We start from the raw sequence: 19913 nt of genomic DNA on the forward strand, positions 1-19913 counted from the left end.
ATCAAAAGCTTTTCAAAGAAAAAAGTAACAACATTGCCATAAAAAGATACATTTTGGAGCTCATCTGAAAATGGGGGAAAAGCGTCCGCGTGACTGAAAAAAATGTCAATGTAAAATAGTTACTTGGTGTTAAACGTGGGTAAATTTCATCCCGCTTCGAGCCTATGTATTCTTTTCCCCTCTCTCAATTTTTAATACGTAATTGGAAAATAGTGGTTAGCCTTTGCATGTATACGCTTATAAAAGCGTATAAGGTCGGACTTATTTTTAAAATACTTGCGGAAAATACCAGCATTTTACGTTGATTTTTTTCCAAGGAAGTAATACCACAATTATAAAAAATTCAAATTGAGCTGCTGTTTACTTTTTTCATATTTATCTGTGTGCCAAATAGTTATGGTGTAAATTTTTGGAAGCATAAATTGTTATTCTAGATTAGCTTTTCCAACTCCGCTGCAAAACATTTTGCAAAACTTTAAATAAAGCTGATAAAAGAGAGTGCCCTGATGGTCACATTGTTTTTTTTCGGTTTCGGATTTAACTTTAGACTGATTGAATATGGACTCAAATAACGGTAAGAATATCTTAGTGACTCTATCACTACTGCTAGTGAACTAAATTTATGTTTATTATGCACTATACTACACTCACTGACAAAAACGAAGTAGTATCGAATTTAGAACTAACAAGACTGCTCGTATCAGGGCGAAGCCCTGAAAGTTCCGACTGCCTTTTAAGGTCTATGGAGCATTAATAAGATGAAAAATTTCAATGTAATAAAAAAATTTAATAAACTTTTTGAAAAAATTTGAGATAAAATTTGATAAAAAAACATCCCCCCACACGTCATATTAAGTTCAAAGTGATAGATTTTGCGCCTATTAACAAATCAATTATGGCATATAAGCTTCCTTGAACCAATTTGGAACGATTTCTAAGGCGGATTAAATCTCGCTTACGCGTTAATAGCGCGAAATTTATCGCGCGTTAATTGTCCCAAATTGGCCAAAATGGCAATCTTTAAACCCCCATAACTTTACAAAAAAATGATCACAGATAAAATATCTTTTCAAATTCAAGCTCAGGACAACAATACCTTTCGAATGATATAAAAAAATTCCGTCAAAAATGGCTAGTTAAAAAGTCGAAATTTGTCTGAAGAAAAAAAAACCCACCCCGAGCACAAATATTCCGTTACTTTCGTATCGAAAGTCGGAACAATAAGTATGTAATTTCGAAAGAGATCGATTTTAGCATGAAAAAAGTACAAAGATTGAATAGAAAAGATTAAGATGGTTTTGGATGAATTCAAACTTGATTTATATTGATCTTCAACTAAAACAAGACTGCTCGTATCAGGGCGAAGCCCTGTTTTTTCCGACTGCCTTTTAAGGTTTATGGAGCAGTAATAACATTTAAAAAATTCAATGAAATAAAACAAAATGAAAAAAAAAATTTCTAAAATTTCAAATTTTTTATGAAAATCATCCCCCCACACGCCATATAAAGTACAAAAGGATAGATTTCGCTCCTTGTAACAAACCAATTATGGCAAATAAGCTTCTTTTAACCAATTGGGAACGATTTCTAAGACGGATTATCTCTCCGCTTACGCGTTAAAAGCGCGAAATATACCGCGCGTTAATTGTCCCGAATTGGCCAAAATGGCAACCTTTAAACCCCCGTAACTCTACGAAAAATGATCACAGGTGAAATATCTTTTCAAATTTGAGCTCAGGACAACAATACCTTTCGATTGATATAAAAAGATTCCGTCAAAAATGGCTAGTTAAAAAGTCGAAATTTGTCTGAAGAAAAAAAAAACCCACCCCGAGCACAAATATTCCGTTACTTTCGTATCGAAAGTCGGAACAAAAAGTGAGCTAGATCAAATTAAATCAATTTAAATCCATTTTTTTCAGTCTGAATTTATTTTTATTTTTAGGTTTCAATCTAAACCTCTTTTTCTCATTCATATTTCATCAGTTTCAACTTTATGCTGTATTTATTCATTGCACATAATTTTTCATTTTACATCCATAGCGTATGGTAACACAATGAAAAAACCAAATACTTCTCAAAATACCATTAACATCATATGATTTCATTGCATATTTCGAGCTCAAAATTTGATCTATATTGACCATTTTCTTGATTTATTATAACTATTTTTGCCGGAAAGCTGATTTACATTGATGATTTTATATGAACCTGTTGCCTCTTTTTGAGCTCAAAAGCTGATTTTTTGAGCGTTTTCTGAATCTGTTAACAGACGTTTGTCAAAATTTAGGTTTTAAAATGAATATTTTCTGTGATTTTAATGAAAGTTTGCGAATTAAAAATCTTATTTCTATTCAACATTTTCTCAAGTTGCTACATACGTTTTTATTTAAAAGCTAGTTCACATTGATGATTTTTGCTGATTAGTATTGGTTTTATCTTTATTTCTACTTATCTGGCACGTTTTTATTATTTGAGAAATCGAGAAAAAAAATTTTACTTATTTTTCTAAATAGCTTGTTCTTGCAATTCTAGCAAAAAAATTTAATTGTTTTTATTTTAAATGGACTTTTAAACAGTAAAGCTACTTTGCTAATGGGTATCTTTGAATGGATTTGAATGGAACTTAGTAGGACTCGGATGAGTTAAAGTAAGATTTGGCTGAATTTTAATTAGTCGAAAAATCCTTCAGAATTGTTTAACATAGATTTTTTTAGACTCTCAAATTGATCCAAAATTTTCAAAATGGTTCAAAATTTTCAAAGTCAATTTAACTCAATTTGAAACCATTTTAGTCAGTGTGGGTAGGTACAGAATATATGGATTTGAATGACATAATTTATGGATATTTGGATATATGAATATATGGATTTGAATGACAAAATGGTCCAAAATTTTCAAGGTCAATTTAACCCAATTTGAAACCATTTTAGTCAGTGCGGGTAGGTACAGAATATATGGATTTGAATGACATATAAAAAATCTCTTTCAGTCGCATTTTGATTGACTTTCGGATGGATTTTGGATGGATTTAGAATATTTCCACTATCTAAAAAAACAGTTGGGATTTTCCTTTGCCGAAAACTGCTAGTGCAACGTTCTTTAGAAAATCAAAGTAGGTTCCAATGATCAGTTTATTTTTGCCGGAAAACAAACTTGGCCGCATGTAAATAACTTTTAAAAAGAGTTTTCAAAAACTGGATATCAAGAAGTTTCTCTATAGTTTGAAAGAAACGTTGCTCGCGAGAGTTTTTCTAAAGTGGTTTTGCATTATATCTAATTGTAAGTAGAAAACTGTAGCAATCGAAGTTTTAGTGGAAAAGTTGTATCATATACTTTGGTTTTCGCGTTAAATTTTTTCTAACGTACGAGAGTAATCTTGGGTTTATTTTATTATGAATTGAAGAAACCAAAAATTAAAAAAAACTATCTGCCTATATTTTATCTGCATTTTGTCTAAAACTGCCGCAAATTCTTAAAAGTTGTTTTTTGAAAAATTTAAAAAAAATCATAATTTTGTTGATTTCAAGGCTCTCGTTTTTGTGTTGGCATTTTTATTTTGTTGTCTGGCTTAAAAACTCTCTACTGTGATTGCCTCTTTTCTAAATTTTTTTTCTTTTGCTTAGAATTTTTTTAAAAAAATTTTAAATTCCTTCTTTTGAACCAATGAACTAACTTCCCGTAAATCATCAGCGGGAGATTAATCACTTAGTTAAAAAAAATTTTTTAACCAATCGGACTTGAGCATAGAACATGCAACCTTAATTTTAGGGGGATTGTTCACATGGGCCATTTTTTAATCGGTCTTGTTTTGAAAATCTTTCTGTTCAGCTTATTGCTGATGAATTAACCTTGAGTTTTTCAAGAAGCTGCTCAGATTTGCTTTTTAATGCGAATTTTAGTACTTTTAAGTTATTTTCCGGTTACATAATTTCTGTTTATGCCAAAACAAGTGTTAAGTTTTGCTTGCAGTTGCAGTAATTTTGCAGTTTTAATCAAATACGATTAACACATAACCAGATCTGGCAAGCATGTGATCAGATATGTCACATACACGTGGTCAGATCTGGCAGACTTGTGTTCAGATCAAGTTCCCCAGTGTTCTCGAAATGTTGGAAATGTTGCAAGACGTCTTGCGTAAGAACATTATTCTTGCTTTTTCTTGCAAAGTTCTTGCAAGATTTGTTTGTGCAAGAAATAAGCAAGATTTTGCAGTCTAATCCAAAATTTGATCTATTTGCTCACCGATTCATTGTTTGGTATACTCACTGTTTTTAAAATTCCTAATCATATTGTTGGATTACATTCCCCAAAACCAAACAAAACCTGAAGAAATTGCCCGAATGCAGGCGAAACCAAGGTTTCTAAAGGAAAAAACTTCATTTTTTGAAAAACTTCAAAAAAAGTTAATGATCAAAAAATTTCGATTATTGATGAGAAAGTTTTTACTCCTTATTAACCCAAATATAAAAGTGCAAAATGCAAAAAATCTGAATTTTGCAAATTTAGAAGTTTGCATGAAACGCATAATTTAATAAACGTTAGTGAAAATCAACCTGGCTGGGTGAATGCAAGTTTTGCAAGATTCTTACAAGATTTGCATTCCTTTGCAAGAATATTGCAAAGATTGCTTTCTAGGTGCACCAGAAATGAACGTATTGTCTGTGTTTTGTCCGTTAATAGAAGAAATGCTTTCAAAATAACTTTTTTGAAAATATTGGAACCTGATCTAAACTACATTTTATGATTGGATAAATTAGATATTTTACCACTGTAAAGTATTTAATATTAACCAATCATGATCCATCTAACTAACAACCCACTTATTTGTAAGTGCTGAAATTACTTGTAATTTCAGCACCAGAGAGATTTGAATTTAACTTAGAAATTAGTTGACTCTCCAAGAGAACTTCAGCAGCCGCAATAAACCAGTATACCCTAGATCTATTGAGCCTAGCAGAGACTAGTTAAACAACCTGAGACTAGATAGTATAAGAGTAAGATTAGGATCGGTATTAGACTAAGAAGTTGCACGAATCTATCCGGCCGAAAATAAGATAGCGTGACGAGCAGACGGTGTACCCTATCCGAAATTACTCTATGAGTTAACCACCTCGGTCATAACTCAATATGCGAAACCGAATAAAGTCAACAAAATACTGGGGAATTTAATTCAATATCATCTTTCATTTTATCTATGTTATGTCATTATGCGCTTTTCTAGGCAATTATTTAATCAATATACAAAAATTCTTTTATCAAAAAAGCCAGATATCTTCGATTTAATGATTTTAAAACCAATAGTTTTTGCCCGTTTTTCATTTTTACTACAGTAATTATGTAGTGAAAACTAAAAACTGCCGTATCAGCGCAGATGTTTTGTTCCAACTTTCAAAAAATTTCGGACTATTTATTCATAGGGTTTTTTTCTTCTTCAGTCAAACTGCAACAATCAAAATAAACGTTTACCCAATATTTTTTTCTATCTTTCATTGAAGATATCGAGTTCCCAAGTTCAAATGTGAGAAGATAACTTACTTTCGATGATCACTATATTTTTGAAGTCTCGGGGTTCTAAAATTGCAAAACTAGACACGCTCTGAGCTACTTTATGCGCGCTGTGATAATTTTAGTTATGAGGCTGAAAAGGCAATATATGATGCACTACAAAATTATTTTAAGGTGAATTCGTCGTACAATTTTGAACAACTCAAATTTTCAGAATGATTATTTGACATTTTCCAAAACTTGAGACTTTTTAGTGTTTTCATACCAACATCAAATGATAATGATTAAAGGGTAGTCTGAAAATTCAGGACTTTGCACTGATATACAAGCAGTCTAATTGAACATATATTCTTCATCACGCAATCTACCGAAATCTTTCCGATAATTGTTTTTTCGTTGTTCTCTCAAACAAACTGTTGTGTTTATTTAAAAACCCGGGTTGATACAAGATGCTGCTAGTTCATCTCAAACATAAATCCAGTTTTCAATGTTCTGACTATTGAAAAGGGGAGGAGTTTTGTAACTCTTATTTTAGTTTTTTTCCCACCCAAAGTCAGGTATCAAAAAAATTATTGGAATGCATTGAGTAGTATATCATTTGAAAGCTATTTTAGTGGTGATTCAAACTTTGTTTTAAAATTTCAAAAAAATTTATAGTGCCAAGTGGAACCTGATCTAAACTACATTTTATGATTGGATAAATTAGATATTTTACCAATGTAAAGTTTTTAATATTAACCAATCATGATCCATCTGACTAACAATCCACTTATTTGTAAGTGCTGAAATTACTTGTAATTTCAGCACCAGAGAGATTTGAATTTAACTTAGAAATTAGTTGAACTCTCCCGAGTACTTCAGCAGCCGCAATAAACCAGTATACCCTAGATCTATTGAGCCTAGCAGAGACTAGTTAAACAACCTGAGACTAGATAGTATAAGAGTAAGATTAGGATCGGTATTAGACTAAGAAGTTGCACGAATCTATCCGGCCGAAAATAAGATAGCGTGACGAGCAGACGGTGTACCCTATCCGAAATTACTCTATGAGTTAACCACCTCGGTCATAACTCATCTGGTGCGACCATAAGTCTCGAACAAGACCTTAATAGCTTAGAATTAACCAAAAATAGATTAGAATTTAGACAAAACATTTTTAAAATGTTATACGACGATAATTTAATCGAAATGTCTCTACGACTCAATAGATCAGAGCCAATATTCCGAACGATAATAGAACTACCCGGAATTGGAAGAAGACCTCGAACCAGAGACGACATACGACAAAGTAGAAACTTACCAAATAGTTATATGATAGTACGGCAAAAGCCAACACAAACTTTTATATTTAGAATCTTATTAGCAATGAATTTAGATTTTCATTTGCAAACTTAAATCTTGAAGCCAATCTTCATGCTCATTACAGGCGCTAAACAAAATATTAATATACAATAACGATTGATAAAAATATCTCAGATCGTTTTCCTAAAATTCTGCAGTATTATATAAAACATGTTTGGAAAATATTTATTGAAAATCAAAATAAAAATTAGTAGCATGACAATAAACTGTTAGTAATCATAAAATCATCAGTTGTCTCAGCTTCATCACCTAAAACATAACAGCAATCATAAGCTCACTAATATCATTAAAACACTAAATCTTTTCTTAAACAAATTTAAACCATTTTAAACTTAAATTCACTTAATTTTAAAATCAGATCATCAAGGCTTATCCTTGGATCTTAATTCATTTTCTATCTAATTAAATTTAAACTTGATCATCAAGGCCTATTCTTGGATCAAAAAGAACAATTTTGTTCTCCCCCACCCACTTAGCTAGTGTCTAACGACCTCAAACGTCGATTCACTATCCAACCCTTTCAAAAAACCCAAGACTAATAGAAATTTTTGAACAAAACTAATCATTCAAATTAGGATAAACAGTGAAGAACTTCAGTTATTCATCCTTCACTTGAACCCTCCTCTTACCAGACCCAGGATAAATCGTAGACTTAGTAATTTAAAATAGTATCTAACGAACTACTCGCGTTCTAATTATACCTGAACCTTGTGGATCGATTTACTATTCTCCAACCCTTGAACACAATCACTACCCTTAAGTAAGATTAAGTAAGTTAACACCTTAGCTTATACTAGCCACGAGAAAGTAAAAAATCATTCTTCGGAATCGATATTCTTTTCTCTCCAACCCTGAACAAATAGACCCAGGTTAAGCTAACCAAAAAATCGTAAGGACTAACAATTTAAGAAAATAGAAATCATATAACAACTTTTTGCATCCATCATCCTAAACCTTATGTCATTTAAAAATCTAGGAAACAAACAAACAATCGTTTTGCACAACTGTGAAATAGAAAACACAAAATACGACCTTGTAATCACACCTCACACACAAACAGTTGGATATATTAGAACAAAACGACAAACACTAAAAAGAAAAATAATAACTAAACAAAGACAAATAACACGAAAAAGATTTTCCAAAAATAGAAACGCATTTTCAGAATCAGAAGCCAGCAATTTAGACGAACTCTATAAATTAAAAGAATCTATAGATAAAAATTGCCCCATTCACGATCAATTATATTTTTCTGACTCAGAAACAACTTCAAATTCATCAAAAAGAGGAAAAAGAAGAATAAAAAAGCAATATAAACACAAACCAGTACATTTATATAATTGGAATCAACCAATTAGACACATCGATAATTACCTATTAACAGTCATTAAACGAAAAAATGAGCCAAACACACACTCCAAGTGAAGATAGTCCAGATGATGACGATATCTTCCCCTTCCTCGTAGATGCACCTAATGATAGAGGACATCACATACTTTGCAAGAATTTACTACTAAATTTATTTGAACCCGGAATCAGCCCATGTAAAGCAGAGTTCCCAGATGTAAAGATCAAAAGACAAATTATTGATCACGATCTGAAAGATATATGTAATTTGACACAACAATACGGAATCTACACCATAGAATTCAGCTCACCAAACCCGAATCACCGCAAATATGTAATTCAAACAGATGACCTTGATTTAGAATTTTCAAAACTATTCTCAGAATACATAAAAAGCATACAATATCATAACTCACAAAGAGCAAACTCCAAATTCACTAATGAAGTTTTTGCCATAATATATAGTTATATCTCAATATTAGAGAACGAAATTCCAATCCCAAGTGTCTCACCGACAGAGACATCCAAACATATTAAGGTACGACATGAAATCACACTATTTTCAACTTTTCTACATATAATTAAAGAAAATTTCACCAAAGATGATGTTTCACAACATACAAAACATGACTTACAAAAAATTTTGGCATGGTTTATAATAGATTATTTCACACATAATATAGATTTAATTTCACAAGCAAGAAAAAATTTCAGACCTCAAAATTCAAACGATGATACCGCCATCACAGAACAGTCAGACTACGTTTGGGACCCCGAATGGTCTCATTATGCATTTATAAATATCCCACAATCAATTGCAAGTCAAGCAATAAGTACAATATCTTATACCAGAGATTATGTAAGAGTAGTACCATTAACCATTGATGCAACACCATTAAACTACAATACATTTCTACCGGATACGCGAAATAACAGCTTAAACTCGACCGTCATACACAATGAAAACCTTAATGGAACTAGAAATCTCACTCAGCAAGATATTCAGACACCATCACACTTCATCAATGAAGAAATTGTACAAACAACAACAACTACACAACAAAGTATTTCACCAATACGTCCAAATTTAACAACACCAAGAAATACAAACACTTCACTAGCACAGGTAACCTTACAATCAACCGTTTAACCTTCCGTTGCTCCAAAATATTCACAAATGGATTACCAAACATACAGACCCATGACAATACCGTCAAAAACACGCAGAACGTTCACAAGAAACACTTTTGCGGAACACAATTATAATTACGCACATTCATCAAAAACAAAATATCCCCCACGAAAAAATAATAATAATCAGATAAGATCTCGATATTGGGATAACCCAATGGCAACAACCAACTCAGTAAATTTTCAAACTAATTCACATCCTCCACAGGATCGTAGTGAAAATTACCCATTCTTTCAACAGAATAAAAATAAAAAGCAAGCACCTCATCAAACGGATTATTTATCCTCTGATGATGATTATCTACAACCAGATATATTTGCACCATACACTCAAGAATATCGTGGACAAGGAGTGCAAAAACCGTATACATATCATAGAATTTTTTCTCCACACCCAACAGATACACAAAATCAACAGATACCAATGCAAATGCAAAACCCAATTAATACACAATCTTTTCAACCAATTCAGCCACAAAACCAAATGATTACACACTCGTATCAACCAACACAAATGCAAAATGAAATACCACTTCCATATTACCTTCAACAACACGAAATAACAAAAAATCAACTTTCGAATTTTTCACAAAAGCCAAATGCAGCAGAATCATTACAAATGACAATGAATCCATACCTTATGGGTGGATCATCAATAACATCAAACAAACCATTAATGGTATTCACAGGAACAGACCCTGAATATTCTGTAGAAGATTATTTAAATGCAGTAACAGCAAATTTAATTTTAAATATAGGACCTGAACCAATTAATACGCCACTACATCAAAATTGGATACATCGACGCACAGCGTTGATACAGACAACCCTAGACGGCGCAGCCCAAAAACGGTTTTCAGTATTGCCTATAGAAATAAAATCAAATTGGAAAAGATTTACACAAGAATTTTCAAAAATGTTTGACTCCGAAAGAAACAAACAACAACAAAGAGTTTTATGTAATGAAATTCGCAGATTACCAAATGAAACCATCAAACAATTAGCAGTACGTATCGAAACACTAGTTCGAAAAGCATACTCACTAAATACACACGACTACAAAAACACAAAAATGACAGAAATCTTAATGATGACCTTAACACCTCAATTAAGGAAAATAGCAATAAAAAAGAGAGCATCCCATCCCTCCTCAATTCGAGAGCCCGATTTAGATTTTCGAAAACTAGTAGATAAACTAGAGCAAGCGGAAATCACAATGAAACTTGAAGAAACAGAAAATCTGAAATTACAATATGTTAATCGAATTGAAACAAATACCACAAATATCAATAATATACAGGAATCAGATACAGACCTCGTTGAAAAAATCACTGAAATACTCAATATTTACGAAAAACACCCAAACTTTAAAGGCAAACCATCTTTCAAAAAATGGTGTAATTATTGCCGACGATACGGACATAGTATTTCTGAATGTAGACAAAAACAACAGGACAATCAAAACAAACCTCAAAAATATAAAGAACCGAATAAATCATTTTATCAGTACATGAAAAAAGATCAAAATCTACCGAACAAAAATGTATACAGCAACAACAGTTCAGGAAAACCACTTCCGAACAATACCAATTACACGAGAACTCAATCACCATATAACTCAAGTTATAGAGGAAGATCACCAGAACGAAGAAATACACAAAATTCATCACAAAACCATTATAATAGACCAAATAGTCGAAATAACTACTCCAGATCAAATTCAAATACAACACAATTTGTTTCTAGATCTAATTCCCAATCAAGAAATAATTACTATCCAAACAATCAATCACGAAACTCATCATACAATAGAAATAGAAACTACTCCAATAATCGAAATAGAAGTTATTCAAACAACCGAAACCAGAATTACCCGAACAATCGATCAAGGAATAACTCATATAATAGATCAAACTATAACAGGACAAACAATAATTATGAAAACAGATCACGAAATAATTCACAAAATCGACATTCAAGTTATAATAACCGTTATAGAAATTATTCCCAATCACCACACAGGAATAATAACCATTATAATAATTCTAACAATCGCCACAGAAGTAGTCCACCTAAACATCAAAGAAATATTAATCAAGTATAATCAAACCAAGAAACAACATCAGACCCCCCAGGTATTGATGACACAGGAAATAACGAACTACAACTAAATCAAATAAACTGTGAATCTTCAGATTCAGAAAGTGATACAGAAAACACTATCTCCATCAATATGATAGCAGTCGAAAATGATTACGAACCTATTATATATGAACAACCTTTTTCATCACATATATATGAAAATCAATTAGAACTCCTTCACAATTATTATATTGAACCCATGCATTCTACACAAACGGCACAAGAAATTAACACTACAAATCAATCCAATGAAAATAATAAAACAAAATGCTTGAATACAAATCACATCTACCAAAATATACAAAAAAAACAACCCAAAGAAAAAATTTGGACAATACCATTTCTTTTAGAAAGTCCAAGAAGCAAAGAATTTCAACCACCAGATCTTGAAATTGATTTTTTAATTGATTCAGGAGCAGAATCAAACATATTAAACATTCCCACATGGAATGAGATAAAATCACTACACCCAAAACTAACGCCCCTTGAAACATCCAGTATACTAGCAACAGCACAAGGATCAACATTGGTAAACTATGGAAAAATTCAATTATTTCTTCTCCCCACAAGAACAATAGAGCAAAATAAAATTTTAAATAAACCATTTAAACAAATATTCCATATCACTGATATTAAACACAATATCATTGGAATACCATTTATCTCTAAATATATACCAACAATCAACATTTTGAATAGTAAAATACTAATCAAAGATAAATACACAAAAACAAAAGACACATCCCTAACATTTTTTCAAAGATTAAATAAACAACCACCATTCTTTTCAAAATTTTATCCGATATATAATCAACAAAGAAAACACCTGAAACCACTATCAGGAAACATATATAATTTTTCAATAAAACAAGTTCACCAATATGATAAAAAACAAAATAGACAACAACTCTATATGTCAGACCTTGAATTCAAACCTATCCATAAGTTTTTCAAAATCACAATCTCATCCATAAAATATTTGAAAAACTCGAATTCAGATATTATTTCTCTACATGTATACAACAATACACACTATCAAGTAACACTACCTTTAGGACTTTTAGGCTATTGCGAAACCAACGCTACGATATCACCAGTACACGAAAAAGCATACCGCGTAAATAATATACTCCAATTATTAGATATTTGTCAATCTACAATTCTTAATGAAGAATTATCCATAAATAATATAATAAGTAATGAAAAAAAAATACAGATTATTTCACAAAAACCCCATATTTCAAACCTACATTCAACATAAATAACTATACAGAGAATCAACAGAAATTTTTAACAATGTTTAACTTCCAACATTCACAAATAACACAAGACGAATTTGATAAATTAGCCAAACAGCTAATAAAATATTCATCAGTCTATGCAACATCTAAATTTGATGTTGGCAAAATCAGTTCATCACTACATCTCCCATTAAAACCTGACGCAGTTTTCAAAAAACAAAGAGCAAGTAAAGTACCAATTCATTTACACGATAAAGTGAACAGATTACTCGATATTTTAGAACAATACAATATAATCTCACCGGTAAACAAAGAAGAACAACCAAAAGGTAACACATTTATCAACCCTGTTATCATCCTAGCAAAAGGAGAATCATTAAAAATAGTTCTAGACGCTAGATATCTTAATTCACTAATAGACGAATCAAAATGCAATTGGCCTATTGAACCAATACAAGTTATTTTAACAAAAATAAACGGAAAATACTTTACAACCGCATATATGAACAGTGCATATACTCAAATGCCACTAGATGAACAATCGCGACGCTTAACACAATTTGTTATTGGAAATCAGCAATATGAATTCAACCGCCTATTCTATGGAATATCCATAGGACCAGCAGCATTTTCAGCTTTTATGAGCAAAATTTTTAGACCACTAATACTCAAGAAAAACGTAATCACCTATTTAGACGATGTTTTTATGCAATCACAGACAAAAGAAGAAATGTTTAAAGTTTTAGAACACTATCACAAAATACTTCAGAACGAAAATCTGAAGGCCGCCCCCGATAAATCACACTTCTTTTTAACACGAGTTAAATTCTTAGGACATAATATAGAAAGAAAAACAATCACTCCATTAAAATCACGCATTGATGCTATTCAAAAACTCCAACCACCAACAAACAGAAAGAAAATCCAAGAATTCCTTGGAGTGTTGAATTTTTTAAGCAAATATGTCTATAAAATGCAATTATACCTAAGACCATTCTATAATATACTTAGACAACAAAATAATTTTGAATGGAACACAGAACATCAAGCACGATTTGAAGAAAATAAAAAACTCTTAACTGAACAAATTTCGAATACAATTCCAGATCCAAATCAACCATTCTATGCAATGTGCGATGCTTCGAATTTTGGCATCGGCGCAGCATTATTACAATCACACAAGGGTACAAACAAAATGAACCTTATATCAGCAAATTCTCGACTATTCACTCAAGCAGAGCTACGACTCTCAACTCTAATGAGAGAATGTACAGCCATAATATATACACTAACAGAATATGAATTTCTAATACTTGGATCAAAACATCCAACAGTTCTATTCACAGATCACAAACCAATCATTTTTCTCTTTACACAAAAATCTAATCCAAATCACCGAGTTTATAGATTTCAATTAATTCTAATGAAATTCCCAAACTTACATATAGTTTGGACAGCAGGAAAGAATCTTGCATTACCAGACACTTTAAGTCGAAATACACCACCTGAATTACTTACACGTAAAACTACAGTTGAAATACCCAAAAATATAAAATTTTACCTTGCAGAAAACGAAACATCACCCCGACTAGAATGCAAATATGCAGTAAAAACTGACGTTGAACAATCACAGATAAACAATCTACGACACTTCCCACTTTATTTAGATTGCCAAAACAACCACTACGAAGTTGATCTACTTGGAACATCAACTTTCAAACCAATTCCATACTCACAATGGATAAAAAATAACACCCAACAAAAAAGAGTAAAACAACACCCGCATAAAAAAGACCTTTTTCCATTAATTGAAAAAGAAAATCTAACTGATAAAATAAATTTATCAGGACCACAAACAAACGATTCAAAATACACAATAAATCAAGTTTTTGACCTCCATGACCCACTTGATACAATTCCTTTATCTAAATTAGAAATTGAAAACATTTTTCTCCCCCCAACAAATAAAGTTACAATAAATACTTTGAAACAATAACAAAATCTTGACCCAGTAATTAGACAACTAAAATCATGGCACAAATATAAAACTAAACCCGTCAAGGCAGATACAACTATTTTAGGAAATAAAACACTCCTCAGATATTTTCGAAAATTTAATAATACAACAATTAACGAAAACACAGACCTTCTAGAATACCAATTAAACGAATCTATAGTTCCCTGTCTCCCTCTAAGTATGATTCTTATAGCTTTTAATATTTCACATACACAAAACATTAAAGGACACTCTGGATCAGAGAAAACATATTCAAATTTCATACAAAACTTTTTTTTTCCAAATGCACCAATTTGGATAAAAGTACTATGCAATGATTGTATAGTATGTCAGCTAAATAAACCTTACCCAAATCAAAAACAAATAGCAGAAAAACAAGATTTTAAAGGACAAAGTTTGTACTTTAACCACCGTATTTCATTTGATACAAAAGGACCAATTTCACCCTCATCCGAAGGAAACTCCTACATTATGGTAATTGTTGACGCGTTTACACATTATGTAGCACTTAACCCAGTACCACATTGTAACGCTTATTATGCTTACACAACACTCTATGAACACTGGATAGCCAAATTCGGACTACCAGAAATTTTAGTTACAGACAACGGTACAGAATTCATAAATAACGAAATCATCACATTGTGTCATTTATATAACATCAAACACAAACCACGTACATCTCATGCACCTTGGACAAACGGCTTAGTCGAAGGTATGAACCGTTCACTACAAGAATATCTTAGATGTATCATCAATGGAAATGATACAAAATACACCGAATGGTCAGCAGATGTAAAACTATTTCCCTTAGCATATAATTCACAAATCACGACAACTCTAGGAATGTCACCATATGAAATGGTTTTTAATCAAAAGCCACGCAAACCAATTATGTTTACAGCAAACTCTCATAAAAATGCACAAAGTTATTGTCAACCGAATAAAGAATCAATTTGTTACAACTTACCTTTACATACACACGATGAAGATCATTTTCATCACCCACAAATTCTTAAATTAGCCTCCGGTACACACCGAATGGATTTTAAACAGAGATAAAAAACACAATGAAATTTACCAAAAAGTAACAAAAAAGTTGTTACAAAGACAAAACATTAATGAACAAATAAATTCACGCTTTACACCAGCCTCCGATTTAAAAATTGGAACATTTTTTTAATACCTAATTTAAACACTCAAAAAGGAATCTCTAAAAAATTACAACCCCTTCGAAAAGAACCATACCAAATAATTGCCAAACCCACTGATGTCACATATAAAATTACCGACTCAAACAAAAAAGAAATTGTTCAACACCGAAACAACCTATTACCTTATTACCCAAAAGAATACGCACTACGCGAACTAACTCAATTATATTCTTTCACAGGTTTAAAAGTTATTCAAAATACCCCACCATATACGGAGAATAAAACAAAAGAACAACATGACATTCATCTCGAAAACCAAAATAAAAAATCAACTATAACGAAAAACAATACAAAAAAGCTAGATCAAAATATACCTCAAAAAGAAAGAAAAAATAGAAAATTGACAGAAAAAATAATACCCCAAGAACTAATCGACAAATCAGAACATAGAGAGTCATCACGACTTAGAAATCAACCACGTAAAAACTATAAAACATTCATTCCACAGTCTAAAATATTAAAGAAAGTCGAATTTCAAAAACAGCTTTAATTTTATATTTCATAATCTTTGCACCTCTGAAATTTTTTGAACTTTCATTTTTCAAAATAACATGCTGACAAACAAGCAACGATTCTAGTTCAAAATTAGCCAATAGGATTCATCCAATCCGTCACCTTCCAACTAGACGAACGACATTAAACTCCAGGCATATCTATAACTATAACTTTGCGACCTCCAGGTCAAAAATAAGCAAACCACTCCAACTTGACAACTAAAACAAATACCACCATAATATCATAACCCTCCCTGATCTAATAACCAAAAGATCAACAATATTTCCCCAACTCCGATCTCAAATACCCCCCAAACAAATATGTTAAATTAGCCTAAAGTAAAAGAACGATCATTTTAATTAGCCTAAAGTATAAAAATCTCAAAAATACCCCAGATCACTTGACAAATAAAAATAAAGACAAAGAAGACCTCCCGATCACCATAAAATTCGCCCCCAACAATTTTTCACAAAACTCAACCCACTTGTCAAAAAACCAATAAATAATTCGACCACACTTGAAAATTGCCTCAAACAACAAAAAATATTCGATCGAGAAGCCATTTCTTAAATGCTCTTCTCTCGACCAGTCAACATAATTCTTAACATTCTCATAAACTTTTTAACGATATTTAAACTTTTAATCATATTTCTTTTTGATACCTTTGAATCTTTTGTAATAATCTTAATCATTTTTTGCAATATTTTTTTAATTTTCTATTCCATATTTGAACTATACCTCCAGCTTTCAAAAGCTATTGACTATATCCACAGGTACGATTCACAAAACTTATCTAAATGATACGAACCATCTTTAGTAGAACAGATATTTTTTTACTATTTGTAATTTTTATAACATTTCTATCATCCTTCATCTTGACAATATGCAAATGTATAAAGAAAGCAATTATCACATTCGCCCTAGCAACAATCCTCCTAATACTTTTTCTAGAAGAATACTACAATAAACATAAATTTTTTCACTAAAAGAATAGATCAAAAACCATCAAAAATTGCTAACCAACAATCACACAGTCAGTCTTCACCGACATCATCCCAAAATAACCCAACACCATCTTCAACTACCCAAAACCCCCAAACATCCACACGAATTTCTTTTCAAGATAACCCATATACCTTTGAAGAACGACACGCTCGCTTATCTGAACCACTAGAACCAGTTCAACGACAAGCACCTCTAAGCGAACCAACATATAATTTATACCCAAAACTACCACAAGAATTAAGTAGAATACGAAATCCTAGTCAAAACCAAAATACAGTCGAAATAAATAGACAAATTATACATCCTCGACGAAACAGAAATTTTCAAACTCCCCGAGTTCATTTTGATATACCTCAATCCCCATCACAAAGTACACCAGAAAACCCCATTGGCATATTACCAGAAACCCCTACGCTTCTTTCACAACGTAGCACCTCAAGCCTACCCTCAGATTACTTAGGTTCAACACCAACATCTGAACAAATCCGTGAAAACCCCTTTAACCCCACAAACCAAACATCACGACTACCATACTGGACAACACATTCATTCACACAAGGTGAACCAAATTTAATCAATGATCCAATAGATATTTCTACGGATACAACAACATCCTCATCACTACCAGAAACATTATCACTACCATCAACACCATCAATAAGCCAGATTTCACCACCGCCTTTTAACTTAAATTTCCCAAATAACCTCGACGCTAGATATCGAGAACAATCATCAACAAATATTCCGTTAAGACTAGACTGGAATACATTCACAGCACCTCCACCATTATTTGGACAACACCCTGAAAGTAACCGACTCCACAACTGGGCACTAAATAGACTACAATATAGACAAGACATTCACGAAGACATTCGTGATCATAACATCCAAATACTCCAACAAAATAGTCTACAATTAAAATTTGAAATCACGGTTAAATTAAACAACATAACTCAACATCCCTATCCATTAAACCCACCAAATATAACAGCTCAATCCCTACCACCACCGTTTATAACAACTGAAGTGATATACAAATACGACAGATATACCAAAAAAACAATTGGTTACATCACATTTTATAACCCATACTCAGGATTGTCATACACATGTATATTCTAAAAATTTTAATTTTTCTCCAACTCTTTTTTCTAATAACCTCAAATGAAAACATAAACCCTTCCCCCCGCACAGGACCCCAAGATTTATTAGTAACACATTACGATTGTGAAGAAAACGAACAAAAAACACTACACAAATATGCAATAAATCAAGTATCACAATGCGAAACAGAACCACAAACCATAGAAACAACAAATGTAATAGCGACACTTTATTCAAAAGCCCGAGCAACAACAGTTATAGGATACAAATTCACAGCAACATTTTCCGAAAAGAAAGTACATTGTTCACAAGTCTCAAATGGAAATAAAAACCGACTTGACCACGAATCATTCTACCAAAGTAATATCGAACGACTTCTACATCTCAATCCCGAAGATTGTAAAAGCGAGTTACTAAGACTCAATATCACAAGAAATAAAAACACAGATAGAAAATTAGTATATTTCCAAGTTTTTGCAGATTCTGTACATCTTCTTGCAGAACTTGAAAGATATCAAGGACATATAAAATTAGATGAAAAATACCCATACAACGGCGCACACGGAAGATTAACTTATGATATACACGATAAACACTGGATACCACACATTGGTATAAATGACCCATCAAACTGCAAAGCAGACACAAAAAATAAAGGATATCAAGAAATCATGTTTTTCGATTGGAAAAAACAACTCGAAAAAATACAACTCACACGCGATTTATCTGACAACACCATGATCTATCAAGGAATTAGATTACCTTGTAAAAACGATCAAGGCTATTGTGACCCTACAACACGAACACAAGCAACAATTGTTTGGTTCCCCGAAGACACATGTACAACATTTCAAGTAGCAAAAATACACGCTCGTATGATAAAATTTCACGAAAAATATTTTATGCAATCAATTCCATGTGAACAAGTCCATCCATCACGAAGACAAAGTTCTAATTTTAGAAACATAGACAATATAGAAAATAAATTGACACGTTTTCAAATATATCAAGAAACAGAACTTGCATGTAAATACAGAAATCCACTTCACAAAATACAATACTCCGAGATATTAGTTGAATACGAAAAAGGATTCGACATGACCACTGGAAAAGTAAAAATCGACCCATACGCCACAAGTCACCCTATAAACGAAGGAACATCATATATACCAGTTGATTTTCAAAAAGTAAAAGTCAACCTGGTGGACATCTAAAGCACCATGACACTAGAAGCACACGTTTACAAGAACTATCACTAATGAATAGTACATATTTCGGTAACATCCA

The 19913-nt window shown here is 32.0% G+C and overlaps 1 protein-coding gene across 1 annotated transcript in view; it reads left to right on the forward strand.

The window, feature by feature from the left end:
* The first annotated feature begins 220 nt into the window (after positions 1-220).
* LOC134852090 (popeye domain-containing protein 3-like) overlaps positions 221-19913 on the forward strand; it is a 66331-nt gene continuing 46638 nt past the window's right edge. The window contains exon 1 of the mRNA XM_063868369.1: positions 221-574. Coding sequence (XP_063724439.1) covers positions 559-574 — 16 coding nt within the window. The 5' untranslated portion in view covers positions 221-558. The remainder of the gene's footprint in view (positions 575-19913) is intronic.

This window comes from Symsagittifera roscoffensis, chromosome 7, assembly GCF_963678635.1.
Source record: "Symsagittifera roscoffensis chromosome 7, txSymRosc1.1, whole genome shotgun sequence".
Lineage (NCBI taxonomy): Eukaryota > Metazoa > Xenacoelomorpha > Acoela > Convolutidae > Symsagittifera > Symsagittifera roscoffensis.